At 42.9% G+C, this 19,435-nt stretch overlaps 2 protein-coding genes across 12 annotated transcripts in view; both read left to right on the top strand.

The window, feature by feature from the left end:
* Positions 1-5,335, top strand: part of DEPDC5 (DEP domain containing 5, GATOR1 subcomplex subunit) — a 171,723-nt gene extending 166,388 nt beyond the window's left edge. For 10 of the 11 annotated variants that reach the window (XR_013223698.1, XM_077294177.1, XM_077294169.1 and 7 more), the window contains 3 exons: positions 744-804; positions 886-968; positions 3,217-5,334. Coding sequence is in view for 10 of the 11 variants with exons in the window: in XM_077294177.1 (XP_077150292.1) it covers positions 744-804; positions 886-968; positions 3,217-3,512 (440 nt within the window). In the remaining variant the exon portion in view is untranslated. Of the gene's footprint in view, positions 1-743; positions 805-885; positions 969-3,216 lie in introns of all 11 variants that reach the window. The other variant, XM_077294210.1, reaches the window with a different exon arrangement.
* Positions 5,336-5,581: 246 nt separating this feature from the next.
* YWHAH (tyrosine 3-monooxygenase/tryptophan 5-monooxygenase activation protein eta) lies at positions 5,582-8,503 on the top strand. The gene is made up of 2 exons (XM_077294326.1): positions 5,582-5,802; positions 7,018-8,503. Exons 1-2 carry the CDS (start codon positions 5,716-5,718, stop codon positions 7,672-7,674), a joined length of 744 nt encoding a protein of 247 aa, XP_077150441.1. The 5' UTR covers positions 5,582-5,715; the 3' UTR covers positions 7,675-8,503.
* Positions 8,504-19,435: the final 10,932 nt, after the last annotated feature.

Genomic DNA, 19,435 nt, shown 5'->3' with positions numbered 1-19,435 from the left:
GGATTTTAAAATCATTTTTCAAGCTGGTGTTATAAAGTATTCTAATTTACTGTGATAATGACTTTTGGCTTTTCACTGGCTGTAAGCCATAATCATCAACATTAACAGAAATAAACACTTTAAATACATCACTCTGATTGTAATGACTCTATATAATATACAAATTTTTCTTTTTATATTGAAGAACTGAAACAAATTACCCCTTTTTGATGATATTCTAATTTAGTGAGAAGCTCTTGTATATAGTTTCATTGTATATGCTTTTCTTTTTTTAATTATAAAGCAGCAGGGATTTGCAGTGACTTATAACTTGTGACTGTAACTGAAGAAAAAAAAATTGCAATTGTTGCAAAAAAATTTCAATTGCACAACATCTCACTGCTTTCTAATGTCAGGGAGCTTGTGTGCTATCAGTGGGTCACCGTGGAGTCCTGGACCAAAAGCTTTTTAAATGTTGGTTGGACTTAATGAGTGAGCATATGCATCTGGTTTCCAGCCCCCAGGCGCTAATCGATACCCGAGATTAGACAGGAAAAAGCTGTCAATCATCATTGGAGCAGAAAAAGCCCTACAGCAAATGCTATCAAACTTTATCCCCACACTCTGTGTTCCTAGATCTACCCTATGCTGCTATCAGAAGAGACAGCACAAATAACCACAGCAATTTGCATACAGTATGTGCTATATTAAGAAGAGTTGAAAGTGAAGGGGATCATTCCTACTTCTTCTTTATGTTTTTTCAGGTTTTGAACCAGAGACGTATTGGGAGCGAATGCACCTTCTACAAGAAGTGATTGCATCACGGTACCGTTTACCTGTTCTTTCATCTGACACCCTTTAACCTTTTCCCTTCGGTGCTACATTACATTTTTTTTTATCCTGTAGATTTGGCTTCATTCAAGATAAATATTCTGCATCGGCATTCAATTTTCCATCTGAGAATAGGCCACAGTATATCCATGTCACAGGTAAATTAACCATGTGAGGAAAAGCAATCGTGTTTGGTTTTAGACTTTATTTTTTTTTTTTCTTCCTTCCCTTGTTCCAAGAACCATAACATTTTCTTGTTTTTTTTTCGTTGACGCGGGCGTATGAGGGTTTGTTTTTTCCGGGACTAGTTAAAGTTTTGAATGACACTATTCATGTTACTATACAGAGTACTGGAAAACAGGAAAAAAAAATTCCAAGTGTTGTCTAAATGTCCCAAAAAAAAAAAAGCAGTTGCACCAATGTTTAGGAGTTTTGTATTTTTACAGCTTTCATTGTATAGTAAAAATGACCTGCCAACATTATTCTCCTGGTCAGTACGGTTACGGCAATACCATTCTTGTTCAGTTTTTTAAAATCCTTTTTAATGTTAAAAAAAACAAAAACCAACATTTGTAAAAGTGGAGAAAACAATTATTTGCATCACCATTTGCTGAGACCCATAACTATAACTTTTTCATTTTTTCCATCCATGGAGATGGCTGAAGGCTTGTTTTTTTTTTTTAGTTCTCTGACCTGACATTGTTATGGATATCGTTTTTCGATAGATATGACCTTTTAATTGCTTTTTGTTTCTTTTCCTTTTCTTGTGGGGGGTGTACGTACACTGACAAATTTGCAATTCTAGTGTTCCATTTTTTGGGGGGGAGGGAGGGTTTTATCATATAAAATACAATTTAAATGATTTTTCTTTTAAATAGATTGGACTTTTCTGTACATGACAGAACAAAATATGCTTTTAATTTTTTGACGAAGGATAAATGTGGGGTTGATTAACATCTTTATATAGTACATTTTTCTATATTTAAATTTTTTTTCTTTTTTTAGCTTAACTTGGAGCCATTGCCTGTCTTGGTAACCCATTGTTTCCTCACAAACGTGTCAGGGGAGGGGGTCAATGAGAGATGGTGTTTGCTGGCAAAGGCGTCATTCAGAGATAGACAGCAGCATTTAAATGGTTAACCTACAGTGATTGGATCTAAGTTAGTGACTATTCTGAATTAAAAAAGAGCTGGATTCATGTATGAAGTGCAGCCGTGAACGAAGGTTCGACGCGTTCATGAAAAAATATACAAAAAATATATACAATTGCAAGTGTAAAAACAGTGGGGTAAGTTGTTTTGGTCAGGCATTGTTTTACACATTGGTACAGCATTGATTTGGTTAGACATTGTTTACTTCCCACACATATTAGTACAGCTTCATTAAAGTAGTGATAACATCCATGCTCATGTGAGGATACCCAAGACATGGTTTAAAGGGACTCTGTCAGCACAGAATGACTGTTCAAACTAAGTCCTGCTGCTCAGTACATCACTGCGGAGCCAAACATTTATATACATTTTGCCACCTGCTTGTTTTACCTCTATCTCTGCCTCCCTCTTTGAATAACAGCTCTGACTTTATAGAGCCAGAGAAGGGTGGAAATAGAGGGGAAAACACGTAGGTGTGAAGGTGTATATAGATTTTTGTCCCTGCCATGAAGCACCGAGTGCTTGTACTTGGTTTTAAGTCATTCTGTGCTGAAGGAATGCTTTAAACTTGGGGAAAAAAAACAAAAATAAATGGGTTTTACATCCTGCTATATCTGTGGTTTTTTTCACCAAAACACTGCAAAAACTGTTAGAAAGCAATGAGTAAGTGCAAAAGCTTAGCAAAAATGCTAATGCCACGTTGTATTTCTGCAGTTTTTTAAAAATGCAAATTAAAAGATTTTTTACAGTACCAGCAAAAGCCATGAGATTTAAGAAATCTTATGCACACAATTGTTTTTTTTTCCACGACTGCATGGGAAAACTGCCCCGTTTGTTTTAAACTGCAGCATGTCACTTCTTGCACCATTTTTCACCAAATGGTGCAAGAAGTGACATGCTGCAGTTTAAAACAAACGGAGCAGTTTTCCCATGCAGTCGTGGAAAAAAAAAACAATTGTGTGCATAAGATTTCTTAAATCTCATGGCTTTTGCTGGTACTGTAAAAAAATCTTTTAATTTGCATTTTTAAAGAACTGCAGAAATGCAGCGTGCCTACATAGCCTTACAGGAAAATGCTGTCTATGTTGCACAGCCTGAATCTGCATGTATTAAACAGTCATACCTTCCTTAGCGAACTATGACAAGAATGTACGTCATAGGCTGTTAAGGAGTTTAGATAAGATCGCCATTTGCATCTGCTGTTCAGTTGTTTCTTCTAACCAGTCATTTTTTTTGTTATTTGTATCCTTCCAAGGTACTGTGTTTATACAACTACCATATTCTAGGCGAAAATATACTTCTGGCCAACAAAGACGTAGAAGAAATTCTACAAGTTCCTCAACACAAAACCCATTTGGAGAAGAAAGAATAGGATACAACTGGGCCTGTAACACTATGCTCACTAAGACCTGGCGCTCAAGTGGCACTGGAGATGAACGTTTTGCTGACCGCTTGCTAAAGGACTTTACTGACTTTTGTGCCAACCGTGATAACAGACTTTCCGCCTTTTGGGCCAGCTGCCTGGAGAAGATGAATATGATTGAACCCTGAACTTCTTTGCTGAAGCTGATATTATGCTTGATTTTAGCTGATGTATAGATGTGATTTAGGAGATGACGTACACAAGGTACTAGTTTTACTGCTGCTTTGCTAACCAATGTCTATATTGTGTAAGGAAAACTGGCAAATTCATGCCTTATCTGGCACCTTTCACTTTGGGAGGTGAGAAGCGCCAGTCGCTTGCCAGATGTAGACTAGTCTAATGCACCGGTCTCATTAACTAGAAGAGGGTGCGTGCTCTTCACTTCCTGGGCATCCATTACACCTGGCAAGTGGTCACTGACAGCACATAAACTGCGCCTCTCATCTTCCAATGTGGAAGTAAGAGGCATTGGATAGCCCCTTGGAAGAGGTTTTACCAAAATTGCAAGTTATCACCTATCTCTAAATAGGGGATACATTTCTGATCACGTGTGGCCTGACTGCTTGGACTCGGCAGACTGCCGGCAGACTTGGCAGTCTCATAATGTATAGAGTAGAGCTCTGCTCTCAGGTTTTCCAGCGTCCCGTTCTCAGAATTGCTTGAGATCCATCCAAGTGGTCAGAAAACCAGCAAGTTGTTCCCTATCCTACAGAGGTCTGACTTTAGTGGTAGGGACACTCATCTGTCCAATCTGACATTGGCCATGGAGAGATCCCACTGCACTTTGGGTGTTAGTTTACAAGGTCACCTCCAAGTCCATCTCTCTGCAAGTATCATGCTCTGGTGGTAATAGGGATGTCACGATTGCTGGGCGTTGGACGTGGCCTTGGCATCTGACCGGTCCCATATACAGCAGCATTTCTCCACGCCCGATATCTGATAAAGAGCGTCTGCCTTCACAGCTTCTGCAAACAAGTTTCTTTTTGTAAGTTATCTCCTAATGCAAGACTGATACCATAACCTCTGTGAGGACCCATTTGCTCTGAAAGCTTCCTGATGTCACATGGCATTAAAAGGGGGTATTCCCATCTCCAAGATCCTATCCCAATATGTAGCAGGTGTAATAATATTAGCAAATGCCTCCAATTAGAAATGTAGTATAGTTCTCCTGATTCGCTATGTCGCGTACCCCATGTGCAAGGCATTTCGGCACCTTAGCTATCCATGGTTACGACCACTCATATAGTGACAGTTAGTTAGCTGTTCGTGGTCGTAACCATGGATACCTAAGCTACTGCAATACCCTGCACATGGGGCACGTGACATAGTGAATTAGAAGAACTATACTAAATTTCTAATTGGTGGAATTTGCGAATATTATTCCACCTGCTACATATTGGGATAGGATCTTGGAGATGGAATACCCCTTTAGCCTCTGCTGTAGTCAGCGAATTCCCCTATGGGGAGTGGAGGTTGTAGGAAATGTCCAGACTCCATTCCCATTGAACAGGTTTGCCTCTAGCTAGTCGCCCACCTCTGCCCCTTTTTCCTTGTTCGGCTCTGTAGGAACCATTGGAGGACTCGCCCGTAGCAAGCAGTTTGGTTACTGCTTTTATTTCTGCACTTGGCCTTCTAGGAATGAGCTGGAGGTCGGTTGTTATGGGCAACGGCCCCCTTTCTATGTTTTGCTAACCCTCATGTTGTCGTGCAGCCTTCATGTGGCAGTGCTGTACTGGCAGCCTGCCACAGAAAGGTCGCAGGGCTTGTGCGTTGTGCGCCCTTTCCTTCCCAGTCCTCCTGCAGTGGCGCATGGCTGCAGTAAAGGTGCCGGGCTGCCATGTAGCACCTGTGGCGCTCAGTCACCACCGTGTATAATGTGACTGTCACCTCCTAGTCAGGGAGAGGCAGCAGAAAGTTGTCATTTATGGAAATAAAAGCCGTTTTTATCTGCACTCTCTTTTCATAGTCTTTATCTTTAGGAGGCGACCATTTTTAATGCTCTGTCTGCAGCGAGGAATCGTGTCCCGACCCCAAGTCTGTCCCCTGCCATTAGCCGCCCGCCCCTCCCTCGCTGCTTCATCCGCTCTCCACCTCTTTGCTGTGCATTGCAGCAATCATACTGCGCATGCTCATAGTAGTGGCTATAAATAGCTCATGACGTCAGCTAGAAATGTTCACGAAAGGCACGCCCTCTGGACACGCCCATCTATAGTGCTGCGTCCCGGCTGCAGAGCCGCAAGTAGCACAAGCGGGTGCAACGCAACGAGGCTGCAAGGAAGCACAGCCCGCTACTTCTACCGGCACCTCACGTAGACCCGCCCGAGGCACAGCATGGCGGACCGGGAGCAGTTGCTCCAGAGAGCCCGTTTGGCCGAGCAGGCGGAGAGATACGAAGATATGGCTGCAGCTATGAAATCGGTGAGTGTGAGGAGAGGCAGCAGATGCGGGTGCACTGGGTGTCGGCTGGACGTGCCCAGTAGACTGGCAGTGATAGCCCCTGATATCAGAGCTGGCAGCATGGTGGGCAGGTGATGAATGACCGTGGCACCAGTGCTTGTCACACATCACCACATTTCTGGTGACATGACCCTGGCTGGCACCATGCTGGGGGATAACCCAGCCATAATGCAGGATGGGCACCGAGTCTGCTCTTACATGTTGTATGTGGGATCGCCAGCTGTAGGGTGGAGTTGGTATGTTACGTGTGGGCACTATGGGTATAACCGACAGATTAGCCGATGACATTGGATATGTTGTGGATGCCAGTGCCGAGGGCATGTGGCGGATCTGCACATTACCTTTGTGTTAGTTTATATCTTATTTAGTTGTTTGTTAATGTTTTTATGCTATTCTTTCCAAGGTATAGCTCCAGGTGTAATGATTATTGCCGAGGTATAGCTCCAGGTGTAATGATTATTGCCGAGGTATAGCTCCAGGTGTAATGATTATTGCCGAGGTATAGCTCCAGGTGTGATGATTATTGTGGCCGAGGTATAGCTCAGGTGTAATGATTATTGCCGAGGTATAGCTCCAGGTGTGATGATTATTGCCGAGGTATAGCTCCAGGTGTGATGATTATTGTGGCCGAGGTATAGCTCAGGTGTAAGGATTCTTGTTGCCGAGGTATAGCTCCTGGTGTGATGATTATTGTGGCAGAGGTATAGCTCCAGGTGTGATTATTGCTGAGGTATATCTCCAGGTGTGATGATTATTGTGGCCGAGGTACATTTTCAGGTGTGATGATTATTGTGGCCGAGGTATATCTCCAGGTGTGATGATTATTGTGGCCGAGGTATATCTCCAGGTGTGATGATTATTGTGGCCGAGGTACATCTTCAGGTGTGATGATTATTGTGGCCGAGGTACATCTTCAGGTGTGATGATTATTGTGGCCGAGGTATATCTCCAGGTGTGATGATTATTGTGTCCGAGGTACATTTTCAGGTGTGATAATTATTGTGGCCGAGGTATATCTTCAGGTGTGATTATTGCTGAGGTATATCTCCAGGTGTGGTGATTATTGTTGCCGATGTATAGCTCCCGGTGTGATGAGCTGCCCATGCCTTTTCCACATTTACCAGTTTCTATGTTTGCCATCACCTGATGATCTGATCGTTTCGCCCTTCTCTGCAGGTGACAGAACTTAATGAGCCGTTATCTAATGAGGATCGGAACTTGCTATCCGTGGCCTACAAGAATGTTGTCGGTGCCAGAAGATCTTCCTGGCGAGTAATAAGCAGCATCGAGCAGAAGACCTTGGCTGATGGGAATGAGAAGAAGCTGGAGAAGGTGAAGGCTTACAGAGAGAAGATAGAGGCCGAGTTGGAAGGAGTATGTAGTGAAGTTCTCTCACTGCTTGACAAGTTTCTCATCAAGAATTGCAATGACTTCCAGTATGAAAGCAAAGTTTTCTACCTAAAGATGAAGGGGGATTACTATCGGTATCTGTCAGAAGTGGGATCTGGAGACAGGAAGCAAAGCGTGACCTCAGCATCTGAAGCTGCCTATAAGGAGGCCTTTGAGATCAGCAAGGAACACATGCAGCCAACTCACCCCATCCGTCTAGGCCTGGCTCTAAATTTCTCTGTCTTCTATTATGAGATACAGGGAAACCCAGAACAGGCTTGTCTCCTTGCCAAGCAGGCCTTTGATGATGCGATCGCTGAGCTGGACACGCTAAATGAGGATTCCTACAAGGACTCCACCCTCATCATGCAGCTCCTGCGTGACAACCTGACCCTTTGGACAAGTGATCAGCAAGATGAAGAGACCGGAGAAGGCAATAATTAAAGAGGGTTTTGCGTCTTGCTACAGCCCATAACCTATCCGCTCCCCTCCACCACATGCCACCCCCACCGCTTCCCCTGACATGTTCCTGTGCTTATCATATCCGTATCATTGGCACAACTGCTCATATTGCTACGTGCCCGGGGAGACGGGTTACCGTGGCGTCCTCTTGGGCATTGCTGGATTGCGTTGGTGCATCAGCCGTTTCTCGGGCTGCCCTCGCATAGATCAGGGGATTAGGGAAGCTGCAGTTACAGAGAGGCGCCCGCGCTCTCCTTGCCGATAGGGCACATACGGGCTGGAACGATGCAAAGTGGTCCCGTTTTATTTTGTAACGAAACTGGTTCTAGTTTCCATTTGTGCAGCATTCCCTGTGCATGTAAAGGACTCCTGCTTTCTTTCTGTTCGTGGAGGCACCTCACAGTTAAGGCTGTGATTGATTGCAGATCCCGTAAGTGGAGGATGGGGGGTCTGCCTGTTTTTGTTAGCTAATAGACGTTTTTTCAATGTGTGCTTTGTGAAGTTTCTATTTGCCCTTTTAACTTACGTATGTCGTGATAACTGCACTTCTTATGAGTTTGAATGCCCTGAAAGTACCTGTCTTCTTCTCTTCTCCTTTTTTTTTTTTTTTCTCTAATCGTTTTAATTATTAAGGTAAATTTTCAAGGGCCTCATTATTTGGTTGTAAGCCTTGTGTGGGCCAGGCCTTCTCAGGACTGACTGCATCTGCACAGTGTGTATTAGCCTGTTATGATGGATGCCAATAAAATGCCAGACACCAATATAAATGTTTTGGAATTATGTGGATGAAATAAATGCTGCTTTGAGGATATTCTGACTATATGAGCTTATTGTGTCTTTGATAAAGTAGACTAGAGCCTTTCCTGTTCCTTATCTCCTAGGTATAAGCTGCATGACAAAATATCCTGGTTGTCGTAGGCAAGACTGAAGAATCTGTCTGTAAGGGTTAAAAGCTCCAAGTTTTATTCTATTGACACTGATATGCAGGTTCTGAACCTGATGCTGATTCTAGAACATTTACTTTTTCGGAAGAAGTATTATTAAATATTAAGCATCTATGCAATGGGTCTCTCCCATATGTTCCTTTTATATTCAACCACTTCACTTGTACCAGTCCCACTTCAATCATTTTTCCATTGCCACAAGTATGTACATAGGGATATGTTGCCTTACTTTTATCCAATGACACTGTGTACACATGATCCATATGTTTGAATACCACACGCCATGGTATATGAAGTCTAGTGCCGTCCATGTATATGTGCAGATAACATTGTTCCAACTTATGAAATAAATAGGAGGCAGTATAACCCACCCTGTGGTTTACAGATTCACCCTTTGGCTCAGATTTTAGAGCCAGATATACAGTACAGACCAAAAGTTTGGACACACCTTCTCATTTCAAAATTTTTCTGTATTTTCATGACAATGAAAATTGTACATTCACACTGAAGGCATCAAAACTATGAGTTAACACATGTGGAATTATATATTTAACAAAAAAGTGTGAAACAACTGAATTTATGTCTTATATTCTAGGTTCTTCAAAGTAGCCACCTTTTGCTTTGATGACTGATTTGCACACTCTTGGAATTCTCTTGATGAGCTTCAAGAGGTAGTCACCGGGAATGGTCTTCCAACAATCTTGAAGGAGTTCCCAGAGATGCTTAGCACTTGTTGGCCCTTATGCCTTCACTCTGCGGTCCAGCTCACACCAAACCATCTCGATTGGGTTCAGGTCTGGTGACTCTGGAGGCCAGGTGATCTGGCATAGCACCCCATCACTACTTCTTGGTCACATAGCCCTTACACAGCCTGGAGGTGTGTTTGGGGTCATTGTCCTGTTGAAAAATAAATGATGGTCCAACTAAACGCAAACCAGATGGAATAGCATGCAGCTGCAAGATGTGGTAGCCATGCTGGTTCAGTATGCCTTCGATTTTTAATAAATCCCCAACAGTGTCATGTGCAAAGCACCCCCACACCATCACACCTCCTCCTCCATGCTTCACGGTGGGAACCAGGCATGTAGAGTCCATCCGTTCACCTTTTCTGCGTTGCACAAAGACCCGGTATTTGGAACTAAAGATCTCAAATTTGGACTCATCAGACCAAAGCACAGATTTCCACTGGTCTAATGTCCATTCCTTGTGTTCTTTAGCCCAAACAAGTCTCTTTTGCTTGTTGCCTGTCCTTAGCAGTGGTTTCCTAGCAGCTATTTTACCATGAAGGCCTGCTGCACAAAGTCTCTTAACAGTTGTTGTAGAGATGTGTCTGCTGCTAGAACTCTGTGTGGCATTGACCTGGTCTCTAATCTGAGCTGCTGTTAACCTGCAATTTCTGAGGCTGGTGACTCGGATAAACTTATCCTCAGAAGCAGAGGTGACTCTTGATCTTCCTTTCCTGGGGAGGTCCTCATGTGAGCCAGTTTCTTTGTAGCGCTTGATGGTTTTTGCAACTGCACTTGGGGGCACTTTCAAAGTTTTCCCAATTTTTCGGACTGACTGACCTTCATTTCATAAAGTAATGATGGCCACTCGTTTTTCTTTACTTAGCTGCCTTTTTCTTGCCATAATACAAATTCTAACAGTGTATTCAGTAGGACTATCAGCTGTGTATCCACCAGACTTCTGCACAACACAACTGATGGTCCCAGCACCATTTATAAGGCAAGAAATCCCTCTTATTAAACCTGACAGGGCACACCTGTGAAGTGAAAACCATTCCCGGTGACTACCTCTTGAAGCTCATCAAGAGCATGCCAAGAGTGTGCAAAGCAGTCATCAAAGCAAAAGATGGCTACTTTGAAGAACCTAGTATATAAGACATATTTTCAGTTGTTTCACACTTTTTGTTAAGTATATAATTCCACATGTGTTAATTCATAGTTTTGATGCCTTCAGTGTGAATGTACAATTTTCATTGTCATGAAAATACAGAAAAATCTTGAAATGAGGTGTGTCCAAACTTTTGGCCTGTACTGTATATATAATGTTTTTTAAATTTCCCGTGAAGCATTATTACATGATACATGTTTGAGTGTTTCGTGTCCATAGATTCAGGGTTGACGGCGCCATGCTGCTGGAAACTGATGATTTTAAAACCTCTTTTGAGATCAGTAAAATGAAAATTTATGACTGCTTATTGACTAATCCCAACATGGCTTTTAACCAAACTGCCACCATCTGCATCCTGGATGAGTTCTCTACCGCTTGGTGCCAGTAGTGTTGAACGGTTCCCGAATGTGACTTGAATAGTTCATACTGCAATACAGGTAATGGATGAAACGGGGAAGATCTATCGCAGTTTCCACAGCGACGGAGTGAGATTTATAGAAGCTTCTGTTTCCATGGTAACAGGAGGCGCGATTTATGCCGTAGAATGCTTTTCCCTCGGTGTGTAGCGCTGTTTGAGGTTGCTGATGGCCGTGCATCACACACTATTCATTTCTACATATTCCTGGCTAGCCTACTTTTCAATGTGTTTAGATCTAGGAATTATTTTAAACTATTAAGGTAAGAGATCTACGGTTGCATCAACAGCAATCCATGTCCAGTGCTCGGAGAATGACTTATAAGGTAGCTGGAGTTGTTGCCTTGACGATAGAATGATGTCACACATTTCCATGGTAACACAATGCTGTGATCATAAAGTGCAGCATTCATTTCATATCTGTTACTAATGGCTTTTGTAATAAAGGAAAGGCAAATTTAGGGAAGCTTATGATGAACATAACCTATGTGTTCATTCTACCCCTTCCCCCATGAGACTAGGATTTCATCTTTCATGATATTTGCTTTTTAATTCTACTAATTTTGCTACATTTTATTTACATAGTTTAGTTTTACGAGAGCACGGAGCCAACCACACAATGTGTCCTTGATTTACGAATGGGATTGGCCTCAAAATTCACGCTCATGTGAATTCGTTCTAAATCATGAGTTATATCTAAATATGGGGAGAAATGTACAGTTTCCTAATATTTATTTTTAACCCCTTTCTGATATCGGACGTGATGTTCCGTCCATGTGACCTGGGCCTATTTGACCATGGACGGAATATTACATCACCTTTTTTAATGCGACACTGCAACCGAAGTCACGGTGATCGCATTAAAATTTCAGCACCGTCCTCCTGGGGGGTGTCGCTGTCCTCCCGTAACCACGATCATTGTGATTGGCTGTTCAGAATTGAGCATTTCTAAGTGTTTCAGGCAGTCAGATTGCCTGAAACACTGATGTCCCAGCCTACGATCGGTGCTCCAAGAGCACTGACCCTAGGCTGTTGCCTGGCAACGCTGAACCCACTCTGGCGTGATCGATTACATCGATAACGCCAATCACAGAGCACAGCTGTGGTGTGACCGCGTGAAGACCGGCCTAGGATCGGAGCTGTGAGACAACCGATCCTAGGCTGTTGCCTGGCAACGCCAGCATCACCAGGGCCAGCTATGTATGGTGCGATCAATGCCATCGATCGCACCAATGACAGGGCACAGCAGCGGTGTGACCTGTCTGACCTCCCACAGGTCCTCACAATAGCTGAGGATTTCTGCAGAGCGGTCACTCTACAGGATCTGTGCTGTGCTGGGCCTTGTGGTGCCACAGAAGTCTGTGACGGCACAATTCTTGCTGAAGAACCGAGAACAAGACAAGATAGAAGAAAGACAACAAGTGTAAGTGTTTTGATCCTTGATTCCTACCCTATCTCTCCTCATCCACGCCAATCCCCCTCTCCCCCCCCCCCCCCCCCCTTCCAACACTTTTTACCCCCCTCTACCTCCCTTTGCATCACCTCTGTGCGCACATCCAGTAGCCACCGACCGAGCTTTGAAGCTTTGATTAGTGACGCAGTTCACTCATCCAAGCTCGTGCCTGGTGTTTTACACTTTTATTTTCACTGACTTCTTTTTTCCTGGTTGCTGCTGTTTTTCTTTTAGCTTTTTCTTTTCAAACAAAAAAAAGTTTACACAAAGCAATATCACACAGACTTTAAAAAAAAAAAAAAAAAAGTACTGACATAAATACCACATACGTAAAAAAAATGTCATCCCGCTCGTCCTAAAAGGCACTATTTAGTGGATGAGGCATATGCTTTCCTTTTTCTTGTTGACTTCATATGCTTTCCTTGTCTCTGTCACTGATAGCGATGGAGAGGATCCCAGATTTCTTTATTTTTCAGATTCGTCATCCTCTTCATCTTGCTCCTGAGATGCTGCTGAACCGCCACGCAGGCGTCCCAGGACAGATGAACCAGCACCCCCCATTACTGACTCCGTATGGCCCCAGAAAATTATGAGCCACCAATTCTTTATTTTGTAACACAATCCTGAATCAAGTTTAACACCTCTGGCATCACAGAAATAGACCCCAACTTTGACCGTCTGTTCAAAGTTCGGCTGGTCATCGAACACTTCTACAAAAAGTTTGCTGAAGTGTACATGTCTGCATGGATGAGTCCTTAATTCATTTCAAGGGGAGGCTCTAATTCCGTCAGTAACTGCTCAGTAAGAGGGCCGGGTACGGAATTAAACTATAAGCTGTGTGAGAGTACCTCAGGGTACACCAACAGGTATAGAGTTTATGAAGGGAAGTACACCTGGATTAAATATCCCCCTGTCCTGCGAGTGAGTGGGAATATTGTTAAAGGTTATCAACTCTACATGAATAACTTTTTTTTACCAGCATCCCACTCTTCAAATACCTCTCTTTAAATCCCTCTCTGTGCAAGGTACAGCAGCCTGCATTACTGTCTGCAAAAATCAGAGAGACTTCCCGAAAACACTAATTGGGCAGCTGTTCAGAAGGGGTTACAGCAGAGCCCAATGTAGTGACCACCTGCTGGTAGTCAAGGACAAGAGGGATGTCTTTTTCTTGACCAGCATCCATGGTGATGGCAGCGCCCTCAGCACTGTACAAAGTACCTCTGCACAGGTCTGCAAACCGGACTGTACTGGGGTACAACAAAAACCTGGGGGGGCATTGATCTCTCTAATCAACTCCTCCAGCCTTGCAGTGCTTTGAGAAAGGCCAAGTTGTGGTACAAGAATCTGGCCGTCCACATCATACAGATCGCAATGCTCAATACTTTCCTGCTGTCACAATGTGCAGGCCAGACCCCTACGACGTACCTTCAGTTCCAGGAGGTAGTGATCAAGGCCTTAATCTTTGGAGATCAGGAAGGAGCGGGCCCCAGTATTTCCGGAACTGAATGTGCTCGTATCATGCCAGGACAACATTTCCCGGGGGGGGAGGTCCCTCAAAGTGGGGAAAAACAGGTAAGTCGCAAAAGAGGTGCCGAGTGTACTACAAAAGGGGATTGTCCAAGGACACATTTATCAATGCGACACCTGCCCCAATAAACCTGGCCTGTGTATGAATGAATGCTTCAGATTGTACCACATGCACTATTAAATTCATTTCTGACTTGCACAACTGACGTATGACAACCTGACAAACACAACTCGCGTATGCCACTTCATTATAAAATTCACATACCAGGAAGCAGTAGATTAGTTCCAAAAAGGGGCACTTGTTGGGCATTGCCACTGTTTAGGCACATATTATGGGGTCTAGTTTCCAAAATGGGGTCACATGTTTTTTTTCCCACTGTTTAGGCGCATCAGGGGCTCTCCAAACGCGACATGGTGTCCGATCTCAATTCCAGCCAATTTTGCGTTGAAAAAGTCAAACTCCGCTCCTTCTCTTACGAGCTCTACCATGCACCTAAACAGTGGTTTTTTTTTCTCCATTTATTGGGTATCGGCATGTTAAGGAGAAATTGCGTTCTAAATTTTGGGGTTAATTTTTTCCGGTTACCCTTGTGAAAGTAAAAAAAAATTAGTCTAAAATTACATTTTTGTGAAAAAAGTTAAATGTTAATTTTTCCCTTTCACATTCCATTAACTCCTGTGAAGCACCTGAAGGGTTAATAAACTTCTTGACTGTGGTTTTGGTCAGCTTGAGGGGTTCAGTTTTTAGAATGGTATCACGTTTGGGTATTTTCTGCCGTATAGACCCCTCAAAGTTACTTCAAATGTGAGGTGGTCCCTAAAAAAAAAAAAAATGGTTTTGTAAATTTTGCTGTTATAATGAGAAATCGCTGGTCAACTTTTAACTCTTATAACTTCCTAACGAGAACATTTTTTTAAAATAAGTTGTGCGGATGTAATGTAGAAATGGGAAATGTTATTTATAAACTATCTTGTGTGACATGTTTCTCTGATTTAAGGGCATAAAAATTCAAAGTTTTGAAAATTGCAAAATTTTCCAAAGTTTCACCAAATTTCTGTTTTTTACACAAACGCAAGTTATATCGAAGAAATGTTATCACTAACGTGAAGTACAATATGTCACGAAAAAGCAGTCTTAGAATTGCCAAGATCCATTGAAGCATTCCAGAGTTATTGCCTCATAAAGGGACAATGGTCAGAATTGTAAAAATTGGCCTGGTCATTAACGTGCCAACCACCCTGGGTGGTAAAGGGGTGAACATTTGTACATTCAAAAAGAGGTAACGTAAAATTCCAGATGGATGTCCTCATGTCTGTTTAATGATATATCAAACATATTACCACAGTGGTGAATATTCGCTATTGGGAAGGAAAGGACGCAATTAGGCACTCCGTTGAATGTGTATTAGAAAAGCTTCCAACATATAATTTAACATTTTTGGCATAACCCTTTATCTCTTATTCGTAGCTGATCACTCAGCCGCCTTCTCAGCATCCCGCAGCCTCCTCTTAAATGAAGCCGTGTTGCACTTGTGCCTCCTCCGTGCGAATGATGGTACATGGGACTTCCGAGTTCTGTGCTCTGTTATTTATGGCAGTCCCATAGACGATTGCGTAAAGGCCCACATGTCAACCTCCACTCCATTCAGGACTGAGCTGAAGAGCCCCGATCTCTGCATCATTGGGGATCCCAAGTGATCATATATATGAGATGACCCTTTAACGTTTTTCATTGTCCTGTTTCATAGAGATTGTGGTCAAAGCGTACACACTTAGCCTAACTGCTGGTTCTTTGTACAAATCTTGCAAACAACTGCCACCATGGATGTATCACAGAAATAAAATATCTATTGAAAAGTTCACATGGTGTTTAGTGTCCTGGCCCTCCTGTTTTAATATTTGTTTATACTTTTTGGTGGATGGGAACTGGTCCAAGAAGTCTTGCCGCTTAGGAGAATGGTTTAGGCAGCATTCTTGAGGGTTTTTTTTAATTCCACACAAATTATCAGAGCTCTCATACAAATTAATGAGGAGAACTGTGCATGGATACACTGCCCACCTCCTTTCTAACAGTGACATGTAACCGAACCCTGTTCTAAATGGGGTGGTAGGGTCACCATCCCCTGCATTTACTGTATTTCCACTTTGTGACCTAAATGTAGAAGATAGGAATATCCTTTTAAAGTGCCAGTATATGAGGAACTTTTTTTCTGGGTTGGATTTAATTTAATTCAGATTTTGAATATTCAGGTTTAAGGATCATTTAAGCAGTCTGCACTCAACCTATAGGAGAACGTTCTAGAAAGACACCCTGTACACTCCTGGAAGTCGGGCAGTGAAGTTAGTGTGCTTTCACAAGCAAGAAAAGAAAGAGAAAGCATTTATACTCTGGCAAATGAAGCGTTGCCACACTAGAATAAAATATAACCAGTAAATAATGCCAAAATCTATATACCGGTTCTAAGTGTTAGCCTTCACTCACACACATGTAAAATGGTCCATTTCTCTTTTGGGGTCTTAGCACTAAATTAAACTGGAATTCACAACTACTTTCAGGGGTAGTCCCAGCTTGTATATTGTGGTGTATTCACAGGATAAGCCATGAGTCAGTGTTCCCCAACTCCGGTCCTCAAGAGCCACCAACAGGTCATGTTTTCAGGATTTCCTTAGTATGGCCCAGGTGATGGAATTGTTGCCTGTCTAGATGATGGAATTCTCACCTGGGCAATACTAAGGAAATCCTGAAAACATGACCTGTTGGTGGCTCTTGAGGACCGAACTTTGGGAACACTGCCATAAGTGTATTGTAGAAGCACTTCTCATCAATTGGACCTGCATAGGTCTTGAGAATGGGCTATGTCGTGTGCTGCCGTTAGTGGAAAGGTGGGCTGAGTTCCCATACAAATGAATAGGAGTTCCGACCAATGCGCCTTTGATAGTGGCATGTGTACTGCAAACAAGATATGAGGTTTACAGTGGTAGTTCCCACACCATACATCTGTGGGTATGCCATAAAAGTACAACATTGGAATGCTTCGCTTAGGCCAAGTTCATATTAGCGTTTCTGTGCACAGCATATCATCTGCATGTGCAAATGCATGCAAAAGCATGCTTATGCCTGCACATCTTCTTGTGCATGACACAAACAATGAAAGAACACTGTGTGTGCATGCGTTTAAATGTGTTTGCATTTTTTATGTGCATGGTGGAGGCGGTGACATCATTTTCTGGACATGCGCAGTCTAAACTACGCATGCATATCGAACGCATTCGTACGCATGTCATTGCGTACCAATGCGTTTCCATAGACAGTAATGTTTTTTTTTTTATGCAATCATCCACAATTGTCTGCATGCGGATGATTGCGCAATATTTGACACCTTGAAACATGTTGCGTTCGCCAGACACTGCTGCACACCGCGAAACAACGCATGTGTAAGCATCCGCATGCGAACGCATGCAAAAGCATGTCCCGGCGTACACCATGTTAAAGATACATACGCATTACGCATGTAGATGTATGTGGAACATATGCTGTGCACAGAAACGCTAATGTGAACCCGGCCTAAGGGATTATTTGTCATCTTGGAAGGGGGGAGTTTTAGAGGGGGATTGCAATAATACTGGGAAATCAGAAATTAAAGTGACCCTCTACTTAGGGACTAAAAAGAGACTTTACATTTTCCATGTATAATCTCTTCTCTTTTCCGTCCATTGCCTCCTCCGCTCTGACCAGCAATCTGTTTCCCTTGATTCCAAGATGTCTCTGTGAGCAGGTTGCAAGATGCAGTAACGGGTCAGAGACAGAGCAAGGGTTATCGTGGGGTTTACTTTAACAGGTATACTCGCAGGGAGAAAATGGGAAAAACAGTATAATTGAGCAAGAAGTTTGGAACTCAGGGAAAACAGGTCTAGTGGATAAGGTAGAAAGTTGAAGAATAACAAACTTATCAGTCCGATGATGTTAGAGTGCGGTTTTCAGGATGTGAGCATTGGCGTCAAGGCTGTGGGTCGTAAGGTGTCTGGTGTAGTCCTGGAGAAAATGGCATCCTGGATCCTGGCAGCGGCAGTGATTCCTCATGGTCCGGTTGATGATCGGAGGGTTGAGAAATGGCGAACAGGAAAGAACACTGTCTTTTTCCTTGTCAGAGTTCAGAGACAATAAACGGTGGAAAGCAGGTATAAAGGGAAATCATTCACGGCGGGTGATCTGGGCTTCCCTGTCAGTGCGTGCGCGTGTATATGTCCTGACTGTGATTTGTCACTAGTAAATATAGGTAAAAAATATAGAAAAAGAAGCAGCATCCGTTCCAGGTGAAGAGGATATCAAACAGTCCTTTATTCTGCCATCATAACATACAACGTTTCGGCCATGTTGGCCTTTGTCCAGTAGTAAATATAGGTAAACTGACTGAACAGAAATCTAGTCTGAACTGGTGCATAACCAAAAAAGACTTACATAGCAAATAGATCAATGGCTGCACTCATCTGTACTAAAGCAAGGTAATGTGCGATACATGAAATGTGAATAGCTTAATTGCTTGTGAAATCTATGAAAAAACACATGAGATGCTTAGCACAAGATTTGGCCAAAAAACGTGAGCCCATCCACCAAACGTCAAGGTAATCTCAGATCGGATGGGTCCCTGACCTGTCTACCTAGTGTGAACACTTACCTATGGCTAATAACATGGTAAAGCCTGCATTTATAGGAAGGTCGGAACCAACTGTGTTATGCACCAGTTCAGACTAGATTGCTGTTCAGTCAGTTTACCTATATTTACTATGTACTATTTTTTCTGACTAGAATGCCACGCCCTTACCATGCATTGATTTTAATTACATCCAAACACAATAGCCAAGTCAGAGTACTTGGAAGCACTGGAGTATCCTGATTCTGAGAAATGCAGCAACGTTCTCGGATCTTGAAGGACGTAGATTTGGGGATTTATTTTGACGGAATACAGGCTGAACTGGATGGACAAATTTCTTTTTTCGGCCTTGCTATCTCTGTTACTATGACCAGATCTAGACCAGCAGGATCCAGCACACTGCGTCTCAGAGTACCTCCACCAGCATCCTGAAATAGATGACAGCCCTGATGCACTACATCAACCAGACTATGCAAATTGCCAGCAATCCAACCTCGAACTGCACCACTGCAAACGAGAAGTTATACAGTACGGAGACGCTTGCCTCAGCTACCGTTCTAGCAAACAGAAGGTACAACTTCCATCCCGCCTTAAAGGGACACCTTTTTTATCAGAAAAGTATTATACAGACTATCCAAAGCCAGAATCATCTAACAGGTATGATGATACACCACATACTCAACATGATGACAACACACCAGCTCGTATCAGCACTGGCCAAGCCACCATGGACTTTGCAAAGTTGTTTGTTTGCTGAGAGCTGGTCACACAGGGACTTGTAAAGTTCACTGACCATGCTGAGAACTGTAGGTCATGGTGAGCCTTGTTCAAGAATGCCATCAGAGGTTTGGACTTTCTT

Source organism: Ranitomeya variabilis, chromosome 1 (assembly GCF_051348905.1).
Source record: "Ranitomeya variabilis isolate aRanVar5 chromosome 1, aRanVar5.hap1, whole genome shotgun sequence".
Taxonomy (NCBI): domain Eukaryota; kingdom Metazoa; phylum Chordata; class Amphibia; order Anura; family Dendrobatidae; genus Ranitomeya; species Ranitomeya variabilis.
The sequence above is the reverse complement of the archived record's forward strand: the minus strand, read 5'-3'. Positions and strand labels throughout refer to the sequence as shown.

What these genes read in the sequence shown, in the direction of transcription:
- YWHAH (XM_077294326.1), top strand. Translation starts at nt 5,716, where the DNA reads ATGGCGGACCGGGAGCAGTTGCTCCAGAGAGCCCGTTTGGCCGAGCAG. An exon ending in TGGCTGCAGCTATGAAATCG is followed by an intron (nt 5,803 to 7,017) that starts GTGAGTGTGAGG and finishes CCTTCTCTGCAG; the next exon opens with GTGACAGAACTTAATGAGCC.